Source organism: Arachis ipaensis, chromosome B1 (genome assembly GCF_059453495.1).
Source record: "Arachis ipaensis isolate K30076 ecotype BB chromosome B1, ASM5945349v1, whole genome shotgun sequence".
NCBI classification, from domain to species: Eukaryota; Viridiplantae; Streptophyta; class Magnoliopsida; order Fabales; family Fabaceae; genus Arachis; species Arachis ipaensis.
Window position 1 is genome coordinate 147477706 of NC_142436.1, and position 26516 is coordinate 147504221.

At 37.8% G+C, this 26516-nt stretch overlaps 3 protein-coding genes across 6 annotated transcripts in view; 1 reads left to right on the forward strand and 2 right to left on the reverse strand.

Annotated features, from left to right (window-relative positions):
- The window catches only part of LOC107639630 (calcium-dependent lipid-binding family protein), a 45291-nt gene extending 34774 nt beyond the window's left edge, over positions 1–10517 (reverse strand). For both annotated transcript variants that reach the window (XM_088502104.1, XM_088502105.1), the window contains exons 1-15: positions 10085–10517; positions 9822–9903; positions 8951–9054; positions 7073–7168; positions 6949–6996; positions 5898–5939; positions 4683–4786; positions 4433–4550; positions 3179–3280; positions 2853–3053; positions 2133–2290; positions 1836–1994; positions 1131–1223; positions 220–571; positions 3–116 (exon numbers count right to left, since the gene is read on the reverse strand). In XM_088502104.1, coding sequence (XP_088358230.1) covers positions 3–116; positions 220–571; positions 1131–1223; positions 1836–1994; positions 2133–2290; positions 2853–3053; positions 3179–3280; positions 4433–4550; positions 4683–4786; positions 5898–5939; positions 6949–6996; positions 7073–7168; positions 8951–9054; positions 9822–9903; positions 10085–10099 — 1788 coding nt within the window. In that variant the 5' untranslated portion in view covers positions 10100–10517. The remainder of the gene's footprint in view (positions 1–2; positions 117–219; positions 572–1130; positions 1224–1835; positions 1995–2132; positions 2291–2852; positions 3054–3178; positions 3281–4432; positions 4551–4682; positions 4787–5897; positions 5940–6948; positions 6997–7072; positions 7169–8950; positions 9055–9821; positions 9904–10084) is intronic.
- A 2205-nt stretch (positions 10518–12722) lies between these two features.
- On the reverse strand, positions 12723–18255 carry DRM3 (S-adenosyl-L-methionine-dependent methyltransferases superfamily protein). Of its 2 annotated transcripts, none has more exons than XM_016343208.3 (10): positions 17994–18255; positions 17647–17768; positions 17461–17557; positions 17272–17318; positions 16711–16809; positions 16244–16343; positions 15127–15257; positions 14753–14861; positions 14448–14527; positions 12723–14328 (listed from the first exon to the last, which is right to left on the reverse strand). In XM_016343208.3, exons 2-10 carry the CDS (start codon positions 17761–17763, stop codon positions 12994–12996), a joined length of 2115 nt encoding a protein of 704 aa, XP_016198694.1. In that variant the 5' UTR covers positions 17764–17768; positions 17994–18255; the 3' UTR covers positions 12723–12993. The 2 variants fall into 2 exon arrangements, with proteins under 2 accessions (XP_016198694.1, XP_016198699.1); XM_016343213.3 differs by having other exon boundaries at positions 14753–14852; positions 17994–18228.
- A 414-nt stretch (positions 18256–18669) lies between these two features.
- LOC148578807 (protein MAINTENANCE OF MERISTEMS-like) lies at positions 18670–24120 on the forward strand. 2 transcript variants are annotated; one of them, XM_088502108.1, is made up of 6 exons: positions 18670–19076; positions 19492–19606; positions 20997–21115; positions 21542–22285; positions 22368–22480; positions 22555–24120. In XM_088502108.1, exons 4-6 carry the CDS (start codon positions 22089–22091, stop codon positions 22572–22574), a joined length of 330 nt encoding a protein of 109 aa, XP_088358234.1. In that variant the 5' UTR covers positions 18670–19076; positions 19492–19606; positions 20997–21115; positions 21542–22088; the 3' UTR covers positions 22575–24120. The 2 variants fall into 2 exon arrangements, 1 of the variants encoding a protein (XP_088358234.1); XR_015902584.1 differs by lacking the exons at positions 20997–21115; positions 21542–22285; positions 22368–22480; positions 22555–24120 and adding an exon at positions 19715–20082.
- The last annotated feature ends 2396 nt before the right edge of the window (positions 24121–26516 follow it).

Below are 26516 nucleotides of genomic sequence, written 5' to 3' on the forward strand. Positions count from 1 at the left end.
ACCGTAACATGGCAGGGAGCAATTGTAGCCGACAATCTCCAGTCAATATTCTCCCCAATCGGTAGGTGTACAAAACTGGCGGCTAAAGCATTTACCTTCTGCTCACTATGGACACTCTGCACGTCCAGTTCAATATTTGTTTTAGCAACTTCAAATTAGACAACAATAAATGTTAACAGATGCTAATTATTTTGCACCAAACATCAAACAGAAGCAAACCTCCGTAAGTGGACCTTCAGGAGCAGACAAACCATAAAATTTTAGCAACAAGTCACAGTAAACACTGCGATGCCTAAACTTTGTTGACACATGAAGTTGTTCAAATCGACCACAAACAATTTCCGTCTCATTCACATTGATAATCCTGGCAGCAGCCTGACCAACAGATACAGTTACCATATGTTGGATCATATTTTGCATATCTTTTGAAGAGTGCTTCGTCGATTCCTCATCAGGCTGATAACTCAGTAAATTATTGATTGCCTGCAATTCTTCTTTGGTTAACGTTTCTTCCGTACCCTCTGATCCCTCAGACGCATCATCCAAAGAGGATTCTTCTGAATCACCACGCCTACATAGAAATGCAACTACAGTAAATCTTCATACACAGAAAATCTGTCGAAAAACATAATTTAGAAAAAGCAGGGAATGTTACTGAAGTAAATCCATCAGAAGTGAAAAGAGGAAGCAAAATAATTCTGAGTGATAAGAACAGATTGAAATAACAGAATACTTTGTCCCTCGACTTGCTAGTTTGGTAGTGGAAGGAGGAAGATCTTTGTGCAAATGTGTGGCATATGCCATTGGAGTTTTAGGTTCTTTAATTCTTGCACCAATAATGATGGATCTTCAGACAAGCCGTTATTATGACATAGATAATAGATTAGACATTTGACTCACGTTGGTGTAAAGCTCAAATTTTGAAGACTTCCAACATAGACATATTGAAAGATTGGAAAGTTATGCTTCAAGGTAACTATTTTCATTTTTTGCTCATTTAAGGAGGATCTCACCCTCCCATCTCTTTTTTTTTTTTTTTTTTTTCCGTTGTCTCGGTGACCTTTTCCATTTATCCAAACACCGGAGGAAAAGAAGAGACAAGAAAATCATAATAATTGACATACACATACCATTTAAATGAAAACCAGCCCTTCTTCCGGAATTTCCTTTCATCAGCTGCTACCTTTGACTTCACAGACTCAACCTTGGCACGAGCTTGTAATCTATACATACCAAGCAAAAGGTGACATACAAAAATGTTGGTGGAAGAAGACAAAAATAGTAAGACCCCTCCTAAAAGAACATAAAATTTATCATAACGAAAATAAATAAATAAATAAATAAATAATCCAGGGGGCAAAAAACATATGCATTAGTCTTTTCTCTTCTCAAACATCAGTCAAGGACAAGTTTGACCAGAATTACTATGAGAAAATAACTTTCGTGAAGTTTCTTGTCTTCACATTTTTTACGAATATGGCTCTCCTCGAGGCAACCCCTGATTGGACATAAGTTGTCTGCATTGACCTTAGTTTAAGGTTTCACATAGGTATTTGAAAAACTTGACCTATTTTACTTTCCTCTACATATTTTCCCTCTAGCTCAAAAGCCTCCCCACCTCCCAATTAATGGTGTGCAAAAGCAAAATAACCAATTAGACTCAACCATAAGCAAAACCAAAGAGAAAACTAGAAACAACTCTTTTGGCTATTCTTGAAATAGGATGAGGGATGTAAAATGGTATTAGGTATAACATAAAGCATCCCATTCTTCAGAACAAACATAAATAGCATTTATCATCATGATGCAATGTACAACAGAAGCAATACATATACCTCCATAGAAGAATCACTTTTGAATCAAGATCCTTTTCTATTTCTCTCATTTCAGCGTGATCAACATTAGATGATTGTTTAAGTGAAGCCACATACAACTGAATGTATCGACGCCGACGCTGACAAAGTTGCCGAATTTGATCCCATGACAAGCGAAAACTGATTTAATGCAAGAATATTAAGTCAGCATCAACTTCTAGAATGACATAAACCCTGTTATAGAGCACCCTCATACTCTGATATACCTATCCCATTAAAAGGTAGGAGCTTATTTCAACAAAACAACAATTAAGTTACCACTTCTTCTGCTGCTGGAGTGCAGCTTGTGCAGCAAACTGCCACCATAAATAAGGAGCCTCTGAAATGGGAACAGCTGGTCGTAAATGAGAAACTTCCATATATGTCTTGTACCGTGAAACGGATTCCAAAAGTTTAATCCAATCATGATACTGAGCCTGGATTGAAGAAGGAAAAGGCATCAAAATATTAAATATGTCCATTGGTTAAAGTTATTTGGAAATCTAAGGCTCTTCTGAAGGATAACACTTCTGTGATGTGCACATACAAGAACAGACATGCAAAGATGTTCAAGATACAGCATGCAGAATATCCTAGAAAATTAGGATATGATTACAGTAATACATGACATCACATATATATATATAGAAAATAACATAACCATTACATATCATAAAAGAAGAAAAAGAGGGTCAGGTCATGTCACAATTAAGGGAGAAAGTGAAGAAAATTATTTTAGACACAATATTAGACTTTCTTATGATATATACCACCTATTTTGGCCCAAAATTCAAAATTGAAAATTTAAAATTTAAAATCAAAGCCGAAAGTACCCATACTATATGATGAATATGATGTGTGACATAACAAACATGGTTGGGGTTTGATGCATTCAGGCTTCTAGATTTCTCTTAATTAGATTCTTCTTGAGAAATAAATGCAAGGTGCGAGTCTAGAAAACAGAAAAATAAAAAAATCAAGTATTAAGAACTACAATACCTCTGATAGAGTAAGAGAGACATCCGAGAGGACAAGCGAAACTTTCTCAAATGGAATTTCTGGATTAACTCTTTCTTGGTTTCCAAGACGATGATACTGAAGGACTGCATTGATAGGATAAACCAAGTATGTACGATTCATGCCCCACGTAGAAGCCACTTTTTTTTCATCATTAGGTTCATTAATGCCATCTTCAAATATCTAGCACAGAACAAAATAAAAAACAGATGAAATGGCACAGACCAATATCATAATGCCAGTTACAGTTATATAGTCATGCATATATAACATAGACTGAGAAGACATATCAATAAATTGGGTTAAACCTCGATCCATTCATTTGGATTGATATCCTCCCAACTCTTGTGAATCTCCCAAGGAAGCCTGTCTGAATCATGATAAAGAGCCAACCTCTCAAGCTGCACCGACTGTAATGAAAAAACAACAATCTCAAGCCAAAATAATTAAACTTGTTTTAAATTAAGCAAAACGCTCACGTAAATCAGCATTTTTATATCTTTCATTGTTTACACAATACAATTTAATTTTAGGATTAATGATTATGACATATTACTAAGGTTTTTAATATTTTCAATTTCTTCCACAATTATATAGAACAAAAAAAGTTCTAAGCCTCTATGCAAAGGGGAGCTAATTAAGATAAACAACAACAACAACAACAACAATAACAAAGATTTATCCACTATGTGGGGTCACCTACATGCATCAAACGATGCTACTGATCCCTATCAGGTATCATATCTACAGCGAGACTATTTACAAATAGATCTACTTCATGTATGGTTTTTTTGGCCTTCCTCTACCTTCCTCCCCCTATCTACCTTCCATCTCATCTAGCTTCCTAACTGGATGCTCTACCGAGCTAATTAAGATAACCATATCAGAAATTTTCACTTTTTTCTCCATTTTCAATTGTTAATATTGGTTCATTTGCACCATCCTCTATTGTAACATTCCAATTCAGCTTTTCATAAGGGCTTATCAAACTTACTTTTCTTCCCATGTTTTTGAATACTACAACTGTTTTTTATAGTTAAAACACTCAAACTTATGATGAGAAAGGAATTATAGCTCTATCCTAAAAAAAATAATATGTGTTTATTAAAGAAAAAAAATTAGAGATAATCTAACAAGAAACCTCAAAACTAAATAAATAGAACCAAAGCAGACATATCTTAATCACCAAAACATACATTCTAAAAAGTTGATATTGAAATTTATGGTGGCCAAATCAGAGTTTTTGCTGCTTCACAAAAGTAATTCTTAATGCAATGCCAGCCAAAACTTGATTTGTTTCACCAATCTTGCCAAACACCGTTGATCTAATTTCCACAGGCATGAATGGTTTTCCTTCATCTTGCTTTCTTTTCTTCAATCTTCAACTAATTCCGTGTACTAATACCATATCATATAATTACATGAAACTTATTTATTGCACTTTAGCCAAATTCTTCTTTTATGTCAAAGCTAACCTCGAGATGTTTCAATTAGATTTCTTAAATAAGAATTAACCTTCAACGAACTGTTCATAGTTAACTTAATGAAGCGGAACTGCTCACCTTCCTCAATCTATCCAAAGCACCACTTGTATCAAAAGTTTCATTTCCCTGCTCATCCATTGTAACAGCAGCAAGCTTCGCCAAAGTCACACCTGAAGAAAATGGATGGCCCGGATTACTGCACACAACACTTCTTTGCATAAGCATATGGAAAATAAGCCAAGGGAATTGAGTTAAATGGCAATATGGATGCACAGTTGTATGGTATGAAGGAAGTGAACTCAAGTGGTATTTATTAATGTTAACCAACCTGACTGAATCTTCATATCTGATATGCACATTGCTGATGGATATCTTGAGATTTCCAATAACTGTAGAAATAAGGGAACTCAGCCACGAATTTCCAGAAGTTGACTGTAAGACAATTAGCTGTCAGTCATGCTATAATTAGAAAAACACAAATCATTTAATTTCTTAACTACAATACTATCGGCAGTTTTACAATGTGATTATACATAAGTCAACATTCATTCCATCTCGCTCTATCTAACATCAAACAAAATGAATTAATTATGGAATATTAAATTTTTCCAAATTGGACCAATTCTAACCTGATCTATAATCTCTTTCTCGCACAACTCATTTCAAACACTTCAAAACAGATAGTGCATCGTGACAGAGTAAGAGATTAGTATAGGTGTAATGTAGAGGATCACTCCTCTATGGCCAGCAACTACATAACAGACACAACTGCTGAAACTACTGTAACTGGTATATACAGAAGAAGAGAGAATAATTCATAAGAAACCAAAAAAAGGAATCAAATTTTCAGTGTCTGTCTAAGATCCTTTCAACCTCAAACAATGAGCTACATACTCTTAAGCTGAGCTTGGTGACTGAGACAGGCCAAAATACATGGATAAAAAAACAAGATTGTATTTGGAGCTGGAGACAGGTATTACAAGACACTGTGTCAGACAGAAATCTCCACCTAAAAAACAGGGACAGTAGAACAGCGGTAAAACCGCAAATGTTTTGCCTAGTTTCTATATCTTCCCTCTCTATTTTCTATGCTGATCCACCTATTAAACGCAGCTTCATATACCCTTTTACACATGATTGAACCAATATATATTGCAGAGGTAACTTCATATGAAAGTAAGGCATCACAAAATGACTCTAATACAATCATCTGGATTTATTTCAATTTAAATCATCACCAAAATGGACCCGAATCTTAACATCTGACCTTGCACAACACACCCATTCAACAACAACTAAGCTCTATATCCTAGGTGGAGTCAGTTGCATGCATCAAAGGACAACATGATACATTAGTACTCCCTATCATAGATAATATCTATGTTTCAACCATTTATATAGATCTCTTTTAGTAAACATGGCAAATGTATTCATTTAAAGCAAATGTTAATATAACTAGAAAATGAAATGGGTATTAGGAACATAGAAACAAATGAATTTGAAAACTAAAAGCCAGATTATACAAAAGTCATATGCTCCCTACTTTTGACTTGGATATTGCATCAAGTGTAGCTGACTCTAGTTCCTGCATAAGGACAGAAAACAAAAGAATTTAGGTCAAAATATCACAATAAGGTGAGTTTAGTGACAAAAATAAACTTCACCAACACTTAAGCTTTTAAAGTTACCTCTGGCATATAAAAATAAGATTGTTTACTTCAATCAAGATGTCAAACATTATAGTTAAAAATGCTTGTCTTTCTTTCTTTGAGAATGGCTAGGGCCTTGGGAAAGACTTTGTGTAATTCTCTTAGAAGGGATCTCTTTATAATCCTTCTTAGTTATCTTTTTTTCTGTGTTTGTCATTCTTTAATGTACCCTTCTAGACACCAAAAAAAAAAGCTTGTCTGCAGACAGGCCAGAGAACACCCAAGATAACTCCATAATTATACGCTATGAACTCAACAGATTCATTTTTTTTAAAAATCACTTAATCCCCTAGTTTCATATTTAGACAAGAGCTCAGATGTGGAAGACATTTCAAGGGCATGTAACCCAAAAAATACATGTGTACAGGATTTTTGTTTGTCAGGGAGTTGAGGGGATACCATTAGCTATTTGTTTGAAGAAAGTTTTGGGGACAGTTACTACCTATGACTGTCAGGTGCAGATATTTATATCATTTAGAATGCATCTGCTTAATTTTGACAAAAAGTGCTTCTATGGTTTTTCTTTTTTAAGGAAAAATATAGATAATTGAACAAAAAACATCATTTTCATTTTAGATTATAGACAATTAAAAGAATATTGGATGACAATATACGATGCACCATTGGTCTAAAATAAACGCAGTGATAATCTTGCACATATATATGGAGAGTTATGCTTAACAGAATTAATACTAGTTACATGTTACAGGTTCAAAGGCCATGTAAGGCTATTCCCATAATGTTTGCTTCATGGTTGGGGCTAATCTAGAATCAAATTCACATGTTTTAGCATTGTCCTGTAGCTGTTTTTTAACGGAAAAATAACACAAGCAACTAAGCAATAGTAAACAAGCCTTCATACACAGAAGTTGCTTGGAATCTTACCTCAATTTGCTGGAGTTTGGCTTGGAAAAGCTTTTCCCTATCCTCCTCCTACAAGGAAACAAAGTCAGTTTGGAAGAGATACAAATATATCACTTACACCAGTAGATACAGAACACTGTTGTACCTTCATAGTCCGACGATCAGGTACAGGTTGAGCAAGAACAAACACACGATCAATCAAAACGATTACAGGTTCTTTGCCCAACCTTTTCCACGGAACCTATATTCCATTACAAAGGGTGGAAAAATCAAATAAATAGTCAAATTAGAAATCCAAATGGAATGGTAATCTAGAAAATAAAAGCAACAAAAGATGAACAGAGTAAACCAGAAAGCATTGACAAAAGCAATATAATGGAGTGCATTGAAATTATGAAACCTTAAAAGAATGCTTGTTATAAACTCACTTCTCATAATTTCTCCCATAATATAGGAAGAGAGAGAGAGTGTGTGTGTGTGTAGAGAGAGCGAGAGAGGAATAAAAGTATAAGGCAACTGACTATCTCTCTCTTCCTTTATGGCTGTGTTATAGTGAAGTTCGAAGGACCTTTCTTTACCCGTAAGTAACAATAGACTGATCTTAGCCCGAACTTGAAGATTTTTGCTTTGAGGCCCAAAAGCTATCCTCACCACCACCCCTGACTCCTTCCATTCCTCATGCCAAAGCTTTCACCTAATGCATACTAGGTCCAGAAAGAACATCTTATGCCCGTCAGCCAATCGTTTACTCAGCCATACAAAGCTTTCCTCCGTCTCCGTGATAAAAATGCCGTTATATTGTTCAATTGTCAACACTCCTTGGTATACAACAATTACAAGGTTATATACTTTAATGTAAACAGGGATTATGTCGGAACCTTTAGAGGTTCAGTGGAAGGCATCACTTCGGACATTGGCAAGAGCAGTTCAGCATGGCCTGCATGTGGTAAAATCCACTCATTCTCTTGGGCTTAAGAGGGTTTTGTGATGTCAATTGCGTACAGATGTAACTAATCAAAGAACTTGGGTAACTTGTAATATAGGGTCTTGTGATGCTGATTGGGCAACTAACATAGATGATAGAAGACCAACCTCAGGTGCTTGTATATTCTCCGGATTGAACTTAAACTCGTATGATGGCCATAAAAGATGCAACCTATCATTGCTAGATCTAGCACAAGGGCAGAGCACAGAGGCTTAGCTAACACTATTGCCAAAATTGTTTGCTTACGCTGGCTACTGGAGTACTAATGCGCTTGCACACAATCCAATTCTACACTCAAGAAACAAACATATGGAGGTAAATTTATTCCATGTTCTATAAAGAATTGTGCACAACTCACACATAGCTCATATTTCCTCAGATGAACAAACTTCTGACACTGTAACAAAGAATTCAAAACATGCTCTCATGGCTTAGAACAAACTAGGGTTAGTAGACGGCAGCAAATCATTCCCCAGTCAATAACAAGCTGAACTAAGTGGCATGCTAGATTTTTATTTTTTTTAATAGAGAACTGAAGCATTTCTTCATACACGTAGTGGTAGTTAGGACCTTCTATCTGTTAGTTATTGAGAGTCGTATGGTTAGGTAGGAAACTCAACTTTCCTGCCTACAGTTCTGATCCAAATCCTCCCTGATCCATCTACTATATGTAGATCTCAGCATGAAATTCATGATTATTATGAGATAATTAGCAACATCGCTCCCCCCCCCCCCCCTTCTCTCCTTTTTCTCCCTCTTCCTCTTACTATTTTATTGTTTCTCTTAAATAGTATATCACCTTTCATTTAGATTTCCCTTCATCATCAAAAAGACTTTAGAAGGTACACCCCCATTGGAAAACCACCACACGAATCTATGTCAAAATAACATCCATTTGCTAAAAACCAGATACTTCCCTCCTTGGATTTTAGAAACAGACTTAAGCATACAAGTAAGTATCTAAAAATGTATATATATCCATGTGATTTTAGATGTAAACCAAAGGTCAACAATTCAAAATGCTAAACGTATCGTTACCTTCAATGTAATGGAACCAACAAAGCCAGCTTTGACAGTAACAGGGAGTTTTAGCGAATTCAGTGCCTCTGCCTTCAGCCTCAAATCTTTGAGGACCACATCACCTGAAGTGATCATACTTGGGTTAGAATAACAATGTGCAAACTATCTCTCAACTATTTAAGATTAATGTGAAAACTTGAATGAATGATGCGACACAATTTCAACCCAATGTAATCACATAATTAGATGTATGCGACAAAGGTCACCTCAATAAATTTAAATTATAAAAAATATCATAATTTTATAAAACAACAGAAGGTACTTCACAACACCTCCTAATAATAATAATAATAATAGATATTCTGCTACATACGCAATTTCAGCTCTAGTAAGACTGAAAACAAACAGTAACAATTTATATCAACGGTGTGAGAAACAGGCAAGCCTTTACTCACAAGATATGTCAAAGAAAAAATATCTAACCGGAGGCTCTATAGTTAAGCTCCAACCAAACGCACCATAAGCATTTCATCTAAAAAGACTAAAAAGAGTAGAATTCTACTCTTATCCTCCTATGTACACTCACAGCCTTTAAAGATGATTACAAAATTGACAGCAAATAGTAAAAGGGACTGTGAAACCAGGAAATATCCAATGTTTACATGCTCCATAACTAGCAAACTACCTCTCAACCTTTGCCAGCTTTGTGGACTTGAAAAAATTAAAAATTAAAAAAACGCAGTCCTCAGCTCAATGTTCAGTTTAATCTTCAACTCGAGTACGTTTAAATGCATTTTGAGGTAAGAATGAGAATGAGCAGGGACATGAGTGATAAAGAGCGTAAAATGCTAGAAAACGGGAAATAGGAGATATCAGGGAGAATACGAACCGTTCCAGACGCTAATTCTCAAGGTCTCCTGAGAGAGTCCATGGACATATTCGCCCAAATATCTTCGAAGCAAATGCAGTACCTGTCAACAATAGCAACAACAGAATGCAACATTATCAACTACCTCATTTGCCTCAGCTCACACGATCATCCGAAACATCAAAAGGAACAGCGACGATTGAAAATACGATCACTATATGCAGTTACAAATTCTGGAAACAAAGAATTTAAGTTCGGAGGAAAAATTGTGTAAGGAGACTTACGTGAGCTTCGAACATGGTGAAGGATTAGCAGGAACGATCCGAAGAAACTCGGCGTTACGATCAATCGGCGGAATGAGGAGGAGGAGAATCGGAATCGGAATCGAAATCGAAATCGAAATCGAAATCCATCAGAGAGAGAGTAAGTTAGGGTTCGGTGATGATGAGGATGATGGAAACGGTGGTGGCGGTTAGATGCGGAAGAAATGGCGTGAAATGGAAGAGCGAATTGGAAGAAAGAAGAAACGGAATGCGATGTTTGTTAATATGTGTGAAATAAATGAAAGAAGCTATATAGGTCGCGGTCAGTGGTCACTTGCACTTACACGTTTATAAGTGGGGACAACCCCTAAGGCCGTAACATATCAGGCAATTAACATAACCTTGCTTCTAAAACTTGCTTCTGCTTCTGACACGCCCCACCCTCTACCGCTCTAACCTTCATTTTTTTTATTTTTTCCTTTTATTGATATTGATAGTATATATAAATGAGCAATACTACGTGAACAAACATTATTATTTTTTACCGATATTTGGGTTAATTTTGTTTGGATATGGAAGAAGATTGTGTGTAATTTATTATAATAAATAATTGGGGTTTTTTTTATGAGTTTAATTTTTTTTTTATTTTAAGTAATAAATTGGATTCTTAGATTTGGAGAAGTAAAAAAATTTAAAGGTCAGATTTTATAGTACATAAATCAGATGGTTCAATTTATGTTAAAATAATTTTTTTTTATTGTAAAATAAATTGAAGGATTCGAATTGAACTTTTAAAATTTTTTTAATATTAAAATATAAATCTAAAAGTCAGATTTGTATATTTAAAAAAATTAAAATAAAAAACCTAAATCTAACTCTCAAATTTAGGTATTTAAAAAAAAAATTGGAAGTCACAAATTTAACCCTCAAATTTGTGCTCTCTACATGAAAAAAAAAACACATAAACTGTCCACATTATTTGAAAAGACCATTGGAAGCCAAATAACAAAAATAAAAAGCGCAATATTTAACCAATAATAATTGATATTCATATTTTTAGAATTTTGCACATAAAAATTATATAATTTACACTTATATTTACCAGAATTTTACGAATCAATACAATTTTCATTCACATTTTTTTAGAATTTACATACATAAATTAGTAAAATTTATTTTTTAAAGATAATTTAGTGTTTATAATAGTTAAATGATGGCTAAAATTACTAAAAATTATAATTTCTAGAATTTCTCTATATAAATAGCCATTGACGTTTTTATTAATTCACTTTTTTATTTATTTATTGAATATATATAAAAATAATAAAAAATTATAAATTATACATGATAAAAAATTAGTCATTAATTCTTATAATATTTTCATTATATATAATTTAATCTAATCTAATTCCGGTAATTAATTTCTGTTTTATTTGTCTGTTTTGTCGCAGAAACTTTTCTGGTATTTTGTGTGAAACTTGTGGTGCATAGTTCTCACATAGCTGGACAAGTATAGATGCCTAAATTGACATGTAAATATGAAATAGTAATCATGATCATAATTTAAAATAGTAATTTTCTGTTTTGATTTTTCAAGTAATAAATCCGGCATATTATCAAAAGTACAGACTACAGGACAAACTCATCCTTAGCAAACCGAATAATCCACTCATTATAATTATTATGGGTCAAAATCAAGTTAGTCTTTTCCGAGGACAACAGTGTCCTTGAAAATTTTCCCACATTTTGTCCCTTAAAACCTATTTTTGAACTCTCTATTTATTGCGAACACGAAGGATTGAATGAATATATCAAGCTTGTCGGACTTTATTTATTACAAATGATGAATGCCTATATTTCCTGAAGCTAATAATATTTATGGGTTGCCAATATATATTTTAAGAGTATATTTTAAAAATGTTATAAAAAACATTTTATTAAAATATTTTTTTTACATTTTCAATGCAGTAAATATAATTAAAATTTAAAAAATTTATTATTGTATCTTAAAATTTGTCTTTAAAATACAAAATAGTTAAATTAAGAATAAATCACACTAAAAAATAATTCCAGATGGTGTTCTAAATTAGAATTAGTTACAAATTATGTTATGAACACTTCTATATAAATAGAATCAAATTGATTTAATTTACTCTATTTATATATAAAATCAAATGAAATTGATTCGATTTATATTTTACATATAAATAGCGTAAATCGAGTCAATTTAATTCGATTTATATAGAGGTGTTTGTTGCGTGTAATTAATTCTGATTTAGAATATTTGTGTAATTTTGAGTTAAAATTATTTTATTTGTGTGATTTATCCTTAAATCTAATATTTATAAACTAAAAAAAATAAAAGTGTACGCAAAATATATGTGCTGCCTTTAACATACGGCTGACGCATGTACATCTAATTAGCACCAGACAATAGAAAAGGTCAAGTATTTTGTAATCTTATTGTGTCCGTCTAATATGTTAGACTATTAGAATATTAGTTGAAAACTTTGTCAAAAATATAAATAAATAATCTTTGCCCATTCTATAACATTATCCTGCTTGTTTGTCACCGTTGCCGGCCATTCGTATTCATTGATAATTTGATTTAATGATTAGATAATTGTGCTGTAGAACGTAGAAAACGAACAAGCGAACCTTGAACACCACAAATAAATTCTGATTAATATCGAAAATATCCAAATTAATTTCTATGGATACAACGCAACAAAACGAAAATAAATATCCACACAACCAGTCTAGACATGTATCCATATGGATCTACAAAAAGTCATACATAAAGTTCAACCACCATTCTCAGGTTGGATAGCATTGAACCTAAACATCTAGTAATAAATGGAAGCATGGATATATTTTATATATACATAGACTGACATAATTTACTACAAGAAACAGACGAGTCACTAAACCTAACTCCTTTTACACGAGCCTCTCACACGTTGCAAAAGGCGAACAGATTCAATAAACAAAGAAAAATCAAAAGCTGGGTGTCTCCCTGTGGGATCAATCCTGGAACTTGCATAAGAGTTAGGGTGCTGATAAATTACCAGGTCAAACACACCAAATTTATTGATTAAACCCTGAAGTATTTTACTAGTCAGCTTTTGAACTTCTTCCATCTGCACCAGATGACCTTTTTGTCCCGAAACTCGCCACCATCTCTCAAGAATCTTTCTCTTTGCCTCAGAAGTCTCAACGGAGACGACCGCTTTCATCTTGATACCGAGGCGGTGAAGTGCGATTTCAGCACCACCAATGCCACTGAAAATTGATAACACTGTCAAACCATTAGGAAACAGTGGCTTCAACACTGAGAGATGATACCCCAATGTGTCTGTTTGAAAGCAGTATTTAAGTAATTCTAGTCTTTCAGCCAAGTTACACACGGCAGAAGTGTGATCCAAAGGGTAGCCCAAGATAAACTCCAACTTGTCAGGCTCTACAGGGCTTAGTTTGTATTGACCAGTCCACACAAGATTTAATATGCGACAGCTTCGAACAATGTCTTCTTGCTGTTCAGGTGTGGGAACTCCACCAGAATCAGCTAGAATCTTTCCTATCCAATCACAATGGCGAGATATTCCATTGGTTTCACAACAGATGCTGCTCAACTGCTTTCTTGAATCCCAAGATGGCCACCACTTCCTTGTCCGTGGCATTGTTTCTTCTATAGTCAAAGGTGGCTTCGGAAGGATGTGTGTCCGGCCTTCAAATGGGAGATTGTGTACGTATCCTTCAATTCTATTTAAGGCTGAAAAGAACCGAGTATTAACAAATTCAGGTTCAACATATAAAAACTGAGACATTTTTGTCCAAGACTCGTAAGAAATGTTAGAGACGTTTCCAAATAAGAAAAACGGAGATTTCGCAGCCAGATCGCAAAGATTCCTGGCTGGATTTGATCTGTGAAGTTCTGTCATTCTAGCAACCTGAGCATCAACCCTTTCTTCCATCCAATAAATATCAAGAAAAGAGCTCGACTCATCCTCCTCATATTCATTCTTGGGCCTTTTACTTCTATCATTCTCCATGAAATCAGAGTATCCCATGTCAGAAGCACCATTTGCAAATTCATCAATACCCTCTTCCTTCACTCGTTTACCCCTGTCACTAAAAGTTCCCCCAAAGTTGATCGGCCCTGACTGTGGAGCTTCATAGCCAAAACTCTCAGTTTTTACTTCAGCTGTACCATCCCATTGTTGCTCTTCTTTGATCCCCATAGAATACATTGAAGTAAAGGGATACTGAATGAAAAAGAAATTTGAGATTCAGTAAAGCACCGACGATAACTATTCTTAAAAAAAATCTATTCAAAAACATTATTAATAAAAAATTACTAGGGACAGTATGATATTAGTTTAACCTTATATTCCATTACATATTCGATCCCACTTTGCTCTGCAAAAATATAGTTTGCAAGCTCTGAAATTGGAACCTCCGTCCCTGATAAAACACCATATTAGAAGCCAAAGTTGCAGAGACAAAAGCAACCGTAAGACTTTGTAAAGGAAATAAATGGTAAGGAAATATATAGAATTTTCCAAATTTGAAAAAAACAACCAATAACATCATTGCGCAAACTAAAGATAATTGCTTTTCAAAGAAAAATGTAAAAAAATAGTCACATAGCTTATCAGTTAAAATAGATCAGCCGTCTCAATTACTGACCTAATCTATCAACTGCTGAGGATACTTCATTCTCAGAGAAACCCATTTCAAGCAATTGAAGTGTTTTTTCCATAATCCCAAATAGTCGTTCATTGCTAATCTGAAATCCCTAAATCACAAATTTTAGATGCATATTAAAGAGATAATAATAATTATAATTTACATAAGTTAACATAATACAGGGGCAAACTTGATAAGATCATACCTATAAAAGAACACAAAGAAATAAAGTTCATAACATATAGGAACATGGTAGATAACGTTTTGTATATGGATACAGTTGAGTTTTAACTTAAGAAATCAGAGTATCAGAATCACATAAGCATAGCATCATCTCCTGAAACATCTCACAAAAATGGATTAAATCTCAATACCTCACCACCTGTGTCATCGCAGGTGATATCAATTGTTTCCCTTTTTATATGAACTGTTTCTCTGTTTAACTTCTTAGCTATCTGTGCAGCAAAGATGAAGTCCACCAGCTCAGGAACTGAAGCTCCATCACCTGTTTCGAAACACACAATCAAATCTCTATTTGAAGCAGTAATGCATGAAGTTACTGTTGTTTTTGCCACCTAGGTCAAAAGACCTTGTTGTTGTTAGAAGTTATATATATTCACATATCTTCAAGAGAAATGTTGGCTGCTACACCAACATAAAAGTTTTTTCATCCTAGCACTTATCCTATAAAATATTACCCCAAATGTCTAAATGCACATCAATTCAATTTATGGTGGACTTCATGTTTTTGTTTACACTTTACATACTTTAACCAAATACTACTAGCATGTCCAAAAGTGCAGATTGGAACTAATAATCCAAGAAAACATAGATATTCGATCAAAGTCATGCAACACTTCATCAGATAGTCAAAAGAAGCATAAAACATATTTTCCAGGTCAGTTATCACCAGAAAAGACAAATAAAAGAATAAATGCCGCCCCATGTAGCATGGCTAATTTTTTTTAATATGGATGAAAATGGTGTGGTATGCATTGTTATTGAAATCATTATTTTTTCTTAATATGGTATTAATTTTTTTTAAATTGTTATTAAACAAATCGGACGGTCAGATTTGTTGAGTGGCAAAAAGAAATATGAAATCTCTGATTTCAGTGCATGCAAATTTTTTTCTGGACACCACACAAATCGGTAGATCCGATTTTAATTTTTAAACTTTCTAAAATAGAAATCGGAGGGTCCGATTTCAATATTTTAATTTTTTTTTAATTTTTAGAAAAGTAAAATCAGATGGTCCGATTTCAACATTACAAAATTTGTAACTTTTCAAAAACAAATCGGTGCATCCGATTTGTAAAATGACCATAACAATAAAATGCACTTTGATCTGAGCATACGTAGGCATTACACATTTTCTTTTCCAATAAAAAAATTACTTTGTGCATGTAGCATAGGAAAGTACATATTGATCACTCAGAAGCAGCTCCAGAAATAAGGATGTACATTCAGATTACATATACTTTCACATACCAAGCTTACTGATTGCAAAGTCTACCTCCTCTGCAGAGAAATTCATCATCAGTAAGGAACTTCTTTTGTCATCAATAAATTCACCAAATTCATCTAACTCCTGCAAGAGATATTATGCCAAACAAGAACAAAACTCAGATTAGATAAAACATAACGCTATATCATGAAGACTGATTAAACTAGAAAAAAAAATGAATGCCAAGCACAAAAAGGAAAAGGATTGAATGCCATCAATGCCAAGAGGAAGGAGAAACGTAGAATGCAAAGCTAATTGTCACCATATATAGAAAAGGCAAACGTTCAATTGTCAGCATATGTGACAAACTATTGACCGCAGCCATAACTGATGCACGTGATATATGTAACAAAGTTGACAACAACTCAAAAATAAATTTTGTATGGGTATTAAAGGTTGATGAGAAGAAGCAAAATAAACTGATGTTTCCAAAGGAGTAAGAAGGAAGTACCTCTTTTGGTTGATTGACTGTGGAAATTTCAGGAGAATCCTTATCATCAAATAAGCTCTCTAGAGAATCTGAAGACTCTGAATTTGATTTTTGAAGTGCCTATATAGTTGCAAAACAAGTTGCAGCTGTAAAAATTTTACATCAACCATGTAGAAAGAATAATACTTGGAAAAGTGAAAATATATTGTAAGTTAACCTTTAATTACATATACAAAAGAAATAAAAGTGGATAAACAGAAACAGCAAAGGAATTATTTTATGCAGTTCCTGACTCATTGAAATTACAGTCCAATAAACAAAATTATTATTATTAAATTAGGTTCTTTTTTCTTTTTCACCATTTTCTACTTTCTAGAAGTATCATGGAATTTAATGTACATGCTCAACGAAATGTTAAATTGAATCTCTGATGCATATCTATCTGCAAGTATAACGAAATCATAAAGTTTCACTTCCCAATTATCAGTTATAATCTACTATAATCAAATAAAAACTTCTCCATCCGCAACCCTAGAACACGAACATTGAAGGTGCACGTAAGATAAATTATGGTCTACTCACCGAATAGCTCAAGAGGACCTCTAATAGCCTGTCCGAATTTTGCTCACCTAATTATACACATATATAATAATCATTAATGAGGAATTGCAGAAAATCATAATACTGGAATAGCATGAAATATGATATGCAATTAGGTCAAGCCTCAAGACTCAACCAAAAAAATTCATGCTAGCACATAAAGTAGTGTACCATTCTCCTCAATGGCTTTATCAACAAGGGATGGCTGGAATCCCATTCCAACAAAAAATGAACGCAGTTGGCTTCCAGATGAACTTGCAACATTATCCTGCCAATCGTATATTGATGTAAATTTATTCTATAATTGGAACAATTAATAGTATGAATGGGCCATATTCATATGTGTGAGTAGCATACCCCAACATTCTCAGAGAATGTAGCAAAAGGTGGCTGCAGCTCAACATCAAAATCCAGCAATTCAGGTTTTGGAACCATAGCGTTTTTGCCCTCTCTTCTATTTGAACTCCCTGCCATTGCAACTGCCCAATGCATGTAAATATAGTTACATTACAATTAGGTATCGAATTAACATTATTAGAAAAACCTAATAAACTGACATAAAAATTCTTGTTCTTATAATCCCGTTAATTTTTTGATGAATTTTACTAAGGTAATTAATTCGGGGAGAGAGAGATTCGTGAATTTGAGTGATTGTTTAAAAGGGAATTGAATTGAGTGGGTGCAAGTGTGAAAAAGGGGAATACCTGAGCGGAGCTAGAACCGGCGACAGAGCTGTGCTCGGTTGAGTTGAGTGTGGGTTTTCCAACGCGCACAGGATGAAGGGGTGAAGGCGCGTGATCGCACTCGCTGCACACTGGTTAAGAGAAAAGAACCCAAACAAAGTGAAGTGAAACTGTGAAAGTGAAGGAGGAAGGGATGTTGCCCACGTTAGTAGTGCGCAAACACGTGACACGAACTCGCACAATTTCACACTTCTCAGAGTTACAGGTGGGTCGTAGAAAGGGTAAAAGTGTAAAACTAAACTTAACACATATTGCAATCTGCAGAGTCTAGATGGCGGATTCTGTGAAGCTGGATTCCTGGGCCCCATTCGACATGTTAACATGGGATTACACGTGGGTCGTAGAAAGGGTAAGAGTGTAATACTAAAAACCATGGTTCTGAAAACCGGACCGGACCGGCCGGTTCAACCGGAAAAACCAGGAACCGGTCACCTAACCGGTCCGGGTAACACTAATAACCGCCTGGCAAAAAACCGGCCAAAAACCGGTCGAACCGGCGGTTAACCGGCGAACCGGAAGAACCGTCCGGTTTTTTTGCGGTTCAATGGTTTGCGAATTCATAAGCCAAACGACGTCGTTTTGGCATTTTTTTAAAAAAAAAAAAAAAGAAAAACGCTCGCGACTAACCCTAATCTGATACCCCCCCTTTCTTTCCCCTTTCTTCCCCAGTTCCCTTTCCCCACAGTGTCCATAGCCACCCACAGCCACAGCCTCTCACCCTCTTCAGCCTCTTCATCACCGTCTCACCCTCTTCAGCCACTCAGTTTCTCTCACCCTCTCACCCTCCGACAGGCCACAGCCACTCATCGCCGTCGCACCTCTCTTCCATCGCCGTCGCAGAGCTCCGGTCCTCCATCGTAGTCCCCCAGCTCGCCACCTCCACCGTCGCACCTCTCCTCCATCGCCGTCGCCCAGCTTCCCACCTCCACCGTCGTCGCCCAGCTCTCCACCTCCACTGTCGTCGCCGAGCTCTCCTCCATCACCGTCGCCCAGCTCCCCACCTCCACCGTCATCGCCCAACTCTCCACCTCGCCCAGCTCGCCGGTAATACTCTTCCTTCCACCTCCGTTCATGGTTCTGTTCTTGTTCCTGTTCTTCTCTATCACAGAAAACATGTTGCTCTCTGTTCATGTTCGTTGGTGTATTCTGTTTATTCATGGTATTTGGTTGATCATGTTCTGATTCTGATTCTGATTCTGTTCATGTTCCTGTGAATTCTGTTTACTCTGTTCATGTTTTGATTCTGTTCATGGTTTATTTCTGTATGCACAAAGTGGTGTACTCTGTTTATTCATGGTATTTGGTTGATCACCACCTTGGTGATTTGCTTATGTAGTAGGTGCTAGCCTGCTAGGTGGGTTTGAAAGAGTTTGTACTTGAAATTAGATCAGTGGTTTGGTTAATAGTGGAGGACATGGTCCTGGAATTAGAACTTACACTAATGCTGATTTCTTTCAAGGGCTTGATGAATCACAAGAAAGCCAGGAAATAAGAGACTCAGAAGCCATACTGCAGATGTTGAGGAAAACTATTTAGTTACCTCAGAGTGCTGAATTGCATTGGCACTAAAACAGGTACGAATGTCTAACTTTCTAATTGTAAAGAGTAAAACTTATCTCAGCTAATGCACATGCACCTGGTGCTTTGTTAACCATTACTGTCTAAATATTAATCAATGGCAGAAGGGAGCTTTATCAAACATAAATTGTGTCATAATTGTGCTTATAACTCAAATAAATCTACGTACGGTAATAAATCTACACTCGCCGATGATTCATAATCCAAGTACTCTAGATTGGTAAGCCTAATCATATCCTTATGTTATTTGATCCTGTTAATGTATTAAGAGGTTAATCATATTGTCTCATCAGGTGGTTTTCCTTGTCTTTGATCCTGTTAATGATAATTATGATTTTTGATGAGTTGCACCTTTGATTAGTTGAAAATTTGCTAGTAATTGTATCTTTTGAATGTAGAACACTATGGGTTTGTCATTATGTACGTTTTATTTTTTGTTTAGTTATAAACTTTGATGTTTGAAGTTGTTTGTGAACCTCTAATCTTAAGTAATGGATAATTTATTATGTAAAATATTAAATTTTATTAAGTTATAAATTATTGAATTTTATTAAGTTTAATAATTTTATTTAATATTTAATTAAACCGGTTGAACCCCGGTTCAACCTCGGTCGAACCAGTGAACCATTGAACCAGTGACCTCACCGGTTTATTGACCGGTCCGGTTCTCGCAACCTTGCTAAAAACACATATTGTTGGGTTAAATTTTTTTCCACAGAATTCCGCCTGAGAGTTTGTAGCTCATAAAGTTAAAAATTATTAGGCTATATTAGGAATTTAGGACCAATTCCTGGCTATCTTAAGTCCAATCAGGCCTTACACTTTTGCTTACTGATAAAAAATAATACCTTCCAAAATTTGACTGAATTTTTGTAATCAGAGTTAATTTTATTATTTTAGAGAACAATCTATCATGTGTTGGACCTAATTTACTCTTAATTTTATGGGCAAATGACCTTAATAAACCCAATGTATTTTAATATGTCCTGAATATCTCAAACTAAAAGATGCAACGTCAAAGTTCCAAGCCACCTTTCTATATAAATCGAATTGAATGAATTTGATTTAGCGTGCGTGATTCGATTTCTAGAATAAAAATTGAAACTAATTAATTCGAATTATGTGAATGGTTGAAAAGTGAATAAATCGAATTGAGAAAATTCGATTTAGCCAACGGATTTCATGCCCAACGTAAATCGAAACCATTTGATTCGATTTGATGGTTTTGTAAATCGAATGTACTTGTTTCGATTTACATGCACTTCTCATCGTGCATAATTCGAATCAAATTGATTCGATTTTTTTTATTTTCGCTATATAAACAAATCGAAATCAATTGATTCGAACCATAGAAACCTCATACCCCACCCCAACCCCACCACCCAGTTCTGAGATTCTTTGAAAGCAACCCGGAGACAACCGAATCTGCATGCATGGAGGACGATCCGAATCGTCTGTATCAACTAGATGGAGTCGCGCATATTGCCGGTGCCGTCCACCTGGAGGTTAGTGTTTTTAAATATTTAATTTTTTTTAAATAAATTAGTAGTTAGATAGAACTGTTAGTGTGAGATTTTTAAAACAAATCGAAAAACAGATATTTGAATTTAGTTCATGTCAGACTTAGTGAGTCATTAACTATAGAACAGGATTAGTTGTAGAGTCATGAACATGGTTAAGTACAGGTTTCTATGTGTGTTAATAAAAAGAACATTTTTTTATCTCATGTTATTAATGTTTTTGTTAATACGAAGAATTGAATCGTGAGTAATGTAGTGGTTAGCGTTTTTATCTTTAAAAGATTGGTAGGGATTTATTGTAAAAATGTTTGCAAAGTGATAGCATGCAATGTCTGTGGCAACTAGAAATTTTGATGCATCGAGCAGTTTTTTTGTGACGAATGTGAGAAGTCATCTTTTGTTCTTATGCAGCCCCATCGATGCATCAGCAGTATGAGACCGCAGCACGGGATGATGTTGGATGACAGGATCGTTCCTTACTTGCAGATGGCTGGTCTTTACCATCTTGCAAGATTGAACGAGAGCTGGTTTCGGTTGGACGAGCTGTTGGTCAGCGCCTTCGTAGAGAGATGGCGCCCTGAGACACATACATTCCACATGCCTTTTGGGGAGTGCACGATAACCCTACAGGATGTAGCGTACCACCGTGGTCTCCCGATCAACGGTCAGTATGTTAGCGGATGCTTGACAAACTTTTCACGATATATAGAGGGTGGCCGACCACCATGGGTGTGGTTTGAGGAGCTGCTCGGGGTGTTGCCTCCTGCGAACTGCATTGACAAGTTCACAGTAAAGTGCACATGGTTTGAGGAGACGTTTAGTGAGCTTCCACAGGGGGACAGATGAGGAAACGATTAGGAGGTATGCCCGTGCGTACATGACGATGCTCCTATCGACGCAGCTATTTGAGGACAAGTCAGGTACCCGCCTCCACATCTGATGGCTGTCGTACGTCGCCATGTTGGAGGACATGGATCAGTACAGTTGGGGTTCTGCTGCATTGTCATGGCTATATAGGTGCTTGTGCCGTGTAGCGAACAGAAATGTCGTCAAGTTGGCTGGTCCACTACAGCTTCTACAGTCGTGGATCTTTTGGAGGTTTCCTGGATTCCGGCCGGACGGATATGATGTTTTTCATTGGCCGTTGGCGTCGAGGTAGTCTCCATTTAGCCATGCAAACTATTTTCCATTTTTTTAGCATTTAAAATCATTGTTAACTAAATGTTGTGGTTATCAGATGGGGAGGTTATCAGCCGAGCTTGAGCGACAAGGGGCCTCGTGTCGCAAATTGGGGACCTCGTGTCGCAAATTGGGGACTGAGGATTGATTTGCTCCAGCCGGGGGATATGAGTATTTTCACCTTCATGTTGAATTTGCATCTTTATTAGTTTATGCTGACTAACAATTTGAACTTGTATGCGCAGTTTCTGTGGATGCCATATAGCCTGGCGGAGGTCGTGCAGGTGGTACACCCCGAGATCTTGGAGCCACGCCATATGACTCTGTGGAGGGCTACGACAACGTTGATCTATTTTGCTGTCATTGAATGGCATCCGGTAGATCGGGTGCGTCCTCAGTTTGGTGGGGTTCAGGGTCGGCCACGTGCTGCCCTGAGCATAGATTTTCTGATGTCAAAGGATGGGAGGGGTGGAGATCGTTAGTTTCCGTTGACACTACAGAGTTCGCACATTCATTGGGCCGACAGGGCACAGCACGTGCTACAGTTTGATATCGTACCTGGTCCAGGGCCTTCTCATGAGTACCTTGATTGGTGGTATCAGCACGGCAGGAGGTTTTTATCACCTGAGCTCATCCTAGGTGACCCTAAGGCAGCTGCGATACCAGCTCAGGCGATTGAGCGAGGCTCCAGACGAGTCCTGGACATGGACTAGCTGCCTGATGTTTCGGACAACCGTAGGGTTGCTAGGAGGTAGCGTGTTAGGACTCGGTCTAGCCAGCGTGAGTGGATTTGGCTGGCGGAGGCCATTGATGTGATGGAGGAGAGGGGACGTGGGAGGCGAGGTGGGAGGGGTTGTGGCTTCCATGGAGTCAGAGGTCGTGGACGAGGCCGTATCCGACGTGGCGGTGGAGGAGGGGATGGTGACGGTCGTGGGGGGGACAAGGGTCCTGGGGGAGGTAGTGACGGGGATGACGGGGGACCCGATGATGGTCAAGGCCGTGGAGGTCGGGTCGGGCACGCAGGGGGCTCAGGTGGTCATAGAGGTGGTGGTGACGGAGGCAGCGTGGATGGGGGAATAGGGGTTTAGGGGGTGCTGATATTCCTGGTTGCGGATTTGGAGACTATTTCGCTGGGGTTCCAGCGTGTGATGATAGTTTGCAGGAGCATCAGCCGTATATTAGCCTTGGTCAGATGTTGTCGGACTTGCTCGATAGTGAGGGCCTCGATGCAGAGTTTGGAGGGTCACACTTTCTAGATGAGATCAGCATGATCATGCAGGAGGATGAGCTGGCCAGGCGCAGGTCTCCGCTTCCTAGATCCCAGGCTCGGGTAGATGTGGACCTGAACGAGCCTCCTTCTGGATCGATGGACGACACACACGTTTGTGCTGGGTGGGACACCTCCCTCTGCTTTTGCAGGGACCAGATCATCACAGGCCGATCCGTCTACATCGCATGCTGTCACATCGGATGTAGATCCCCAGGGAGGGGATGGTGACTCGGATGGTGACGATGACGGGAGTGGTGATGAGGTCCCCCTAGCACAGAGAGGCCGACGGGTTAGATGACCTTGGCGCTGCTTCACCGGATCACATCTCTTATGAGGACATAGTGGATTCGTTACATGTTTTATGTATTCCTGTATTAGTTATGTATGGAAACTTATTTATGTGTCATGTTTTATGTATGTGGTGTAGTTTATTTTTCATGCAAAACGTTGTTACCTTATGTTATATTGTATTATGAAAAAGAAATCGCTGATAAACTTTATTAAAATAAGGAATCACTAGTAAGCACGTGTACCCAATTTATAAAAACATAATGCATGATAAATTTAAATTAACATCAATAGTAGATAGCTATTGCTAACAATAAACCATACAACGGAAATAAAATGGTAACTGAAATACAACATGACATAACAAAAAGCATAGACATCACACATTACTAGCAGTTGCAGATCCAACTGTCACTCCTCTCTGGGGACAACTGCTATGTGTGTGGTCGGATTGTCAGCATAGTCCACATTTCTTGGGCTGGTTCGGGTCAACCTCGTCCATCGAAGTCCAGATCCTTGTGGTCCTAGGGCATCCCTCAGTCGCCCATCTCTTAGTCGGGTCCGGTACGACGGTCGAACCATCATATGGCGGCCAGAATCCCTCCGGAATCGAAGGAATGAATCCCATCCGATAAACATCATACACGGATCTAAGTCGATACATCTCGTGCACATAGGTGGACCACGTCAGGCGTGCATATGCACAGCATGACAATACATGCCGGCATGGATAATGAAGTGCCTGGAAATAGCCACAATCACATGTCTGGTCCTTGAGGGATACTCTGTATGAGCCAAGTGAAAAGCTCCCTGTCGGAGTGGTCTCAGCCACCGTAAATTCTGAGTTGTCCCTGTCGTACAAAGTCACGGTGAAGCACCTTGAGACCTTCAGGTTGGCCTCGATCGCCTTAAGCAGATGCTGACTGAACTGCTGCCCAGTGCCTAACTGTGCCTCGGCCTCTTTTCCCTTCCGAACGAATAGCTCGGCCAACCGCCCATACGTGGCTTTCACCAATGCACACACCGAAAGGTTCCTAACACCCTTTAGGATCGAGTTCACACACTCAGATATATTCGTAGTCATGTGACCAAATCTGCGGCCTTCATCCCAATGCGGAGTCCAATGTGCATACTCAATTCGATTAGCCCAGTCGCACATCGCAGGATCAAACATTCGTAGGATGTCAAACCAGTATTGAAACTCGACCTCCGTCTTTGCATATGCAGCATTCACTAACAGCCTCATTGCATCCTTCCCCTTGAAAGTCAGGGCAAAATTAGCCGCCACGTGACGGATGCAGAACGCCCTATATGCAGTAGGCCGAAACCATCCCCCATCAGGAGCCTCCAACACAGCCTTTATCCCGTTGTGCCTATCTGATATGACAAGTATACCCGGTTGAGGCGTCACATGAGCCCGAATGTGGGATAGAAAGAATGACCACGACTCTGCATTTTCACCTTCCACAAGTGCAAAAGCAATAAGGATGATATTGGAGTTGCCATCCTGTGCAATCGCGATAAGCAGTGTACCGCCGTATTTGCCGTACAGGTGGGTCCCATCCACACTAAGCAACGACTTGCAATATCGAAATGCCTCAACACATGGTGGGAATATCCAAAACAAGCGATGGAAATAAGCTGTAGAGTCATCCAATTGCCAACCTACTCGAACAGGACTCGTCCTCAACACAGCCACACTACCCAGCATAGTGATCTGCAAGTCCAATACCTATCGTGGCAACTCATTATACGAATCTTCCCAGTCTCTGTAAATTTGTGCCACGGCCTTCTGTTTGGCCATCCAAACCCTCCTATATGTCGGTCTGAACCCGAAGTGTGCTTCCGTGGCATTCTGCAGTACCTTAATCGACGTGGCAGCATCAGCTCTGATCAGGGGCATAATGAAGGCCAATATGACATGATAATCAAGTTTTCTGTGGTCACTAGAGATTGATGTGACTAGACAAGTATGAGGACCATTGTACCGTTTTACCTCCTAAATCTCTTTGCGCTAGCGGAGACTGACCCGGATTAGCCATACGCAACCGCTCCCGAACTCCTTGCACTTGCCATAGTACTTGCGGTGATCCGACTCCAATACCTTGTACTCAACCCCGCAGCGAATGCTATAGGTCTTCGCGCTAAGCACGACTTACTCTTTATCCTAAAACTGTTGACCGACCTGAAATTCAGCTACACCTCCTGCATTTTGCGAGTCTCTTGCCCCGAAGCCAACAGGTACAGAGGGATCCTCCTGAGGTGCCATGGCATCCAAGTCCAGAGTAGAGAAGTGCGGGGGGTACTGATTAGTACCTGAACTAGATGCTCCCCCACCCACAAGTGGAGTCGTCCGTGGTGTCTCCTCCTTGCTATCATCAGCAGCAATCGTTGCAGGCTCCACATCATCATCATCATCATTCTGCAATGCATCCTCAACCCCATCGGGTGCTCCAACCTCTCTGAATACCAGAACACACGGAGGAGAACTGGGTGCCACGAAAGCACCGTCTCCCAACGGTCCAGCCTCGCCAGCTAATGCATTACAATTGCAATTCAGATTGACAGCAAAGGATGGTGAAGCCACTAAATCTGGCTCGGGTGCAATCACCGGCACTGTTGACGAGGATCCAACAGGCAATGCACTAG

Bases quoted from the DNA above. Each gene is read 5' to 3' on its own strand.
- LOC148578807 (XM_088502108.1), top strand. From the start codon at position 22,089: ATGTTGGAGGACATGGATCAGTACAGTTGGGGTTCTGCTGCATTGTCA. The intron at 22,286-22,367 runs GTAGTCTCCATT...TGTGGTTATCAG, and splicing joins CATTGGCCGTTGGCGTCGAG to ATGGGGAGGTTATCAGCCGA. The intron at 22,481-22,554 runs GTATTTTCACCT...TTGTATGCGCAG, and splicing joins GCTCCAGCCGGGGGATATGA to TTTCTGTGGATGCCATATAG.
- DRM3 (XM_016343208.3), bottom strand. From the start codon at position 17,763: ATGGCAGGGAGTTCAAATAGAAGAGAGGGCAAAAACGCTATGGTTCCA. The intron at 17,558-17,646 runs GTATGCTACTCA...TACGATTGGCAG, and splicing joins CATTCTCTGAGAATGTTGGG to GATAATGTTGCAAGTTCATC. The intron at 14,862-15,126 runs GTATTGAGATTT...TTTGTGATTTAG, and splicing joins GCGATGACACAGGTGGTGAG to GGATTTCAGATTAGCAATGA.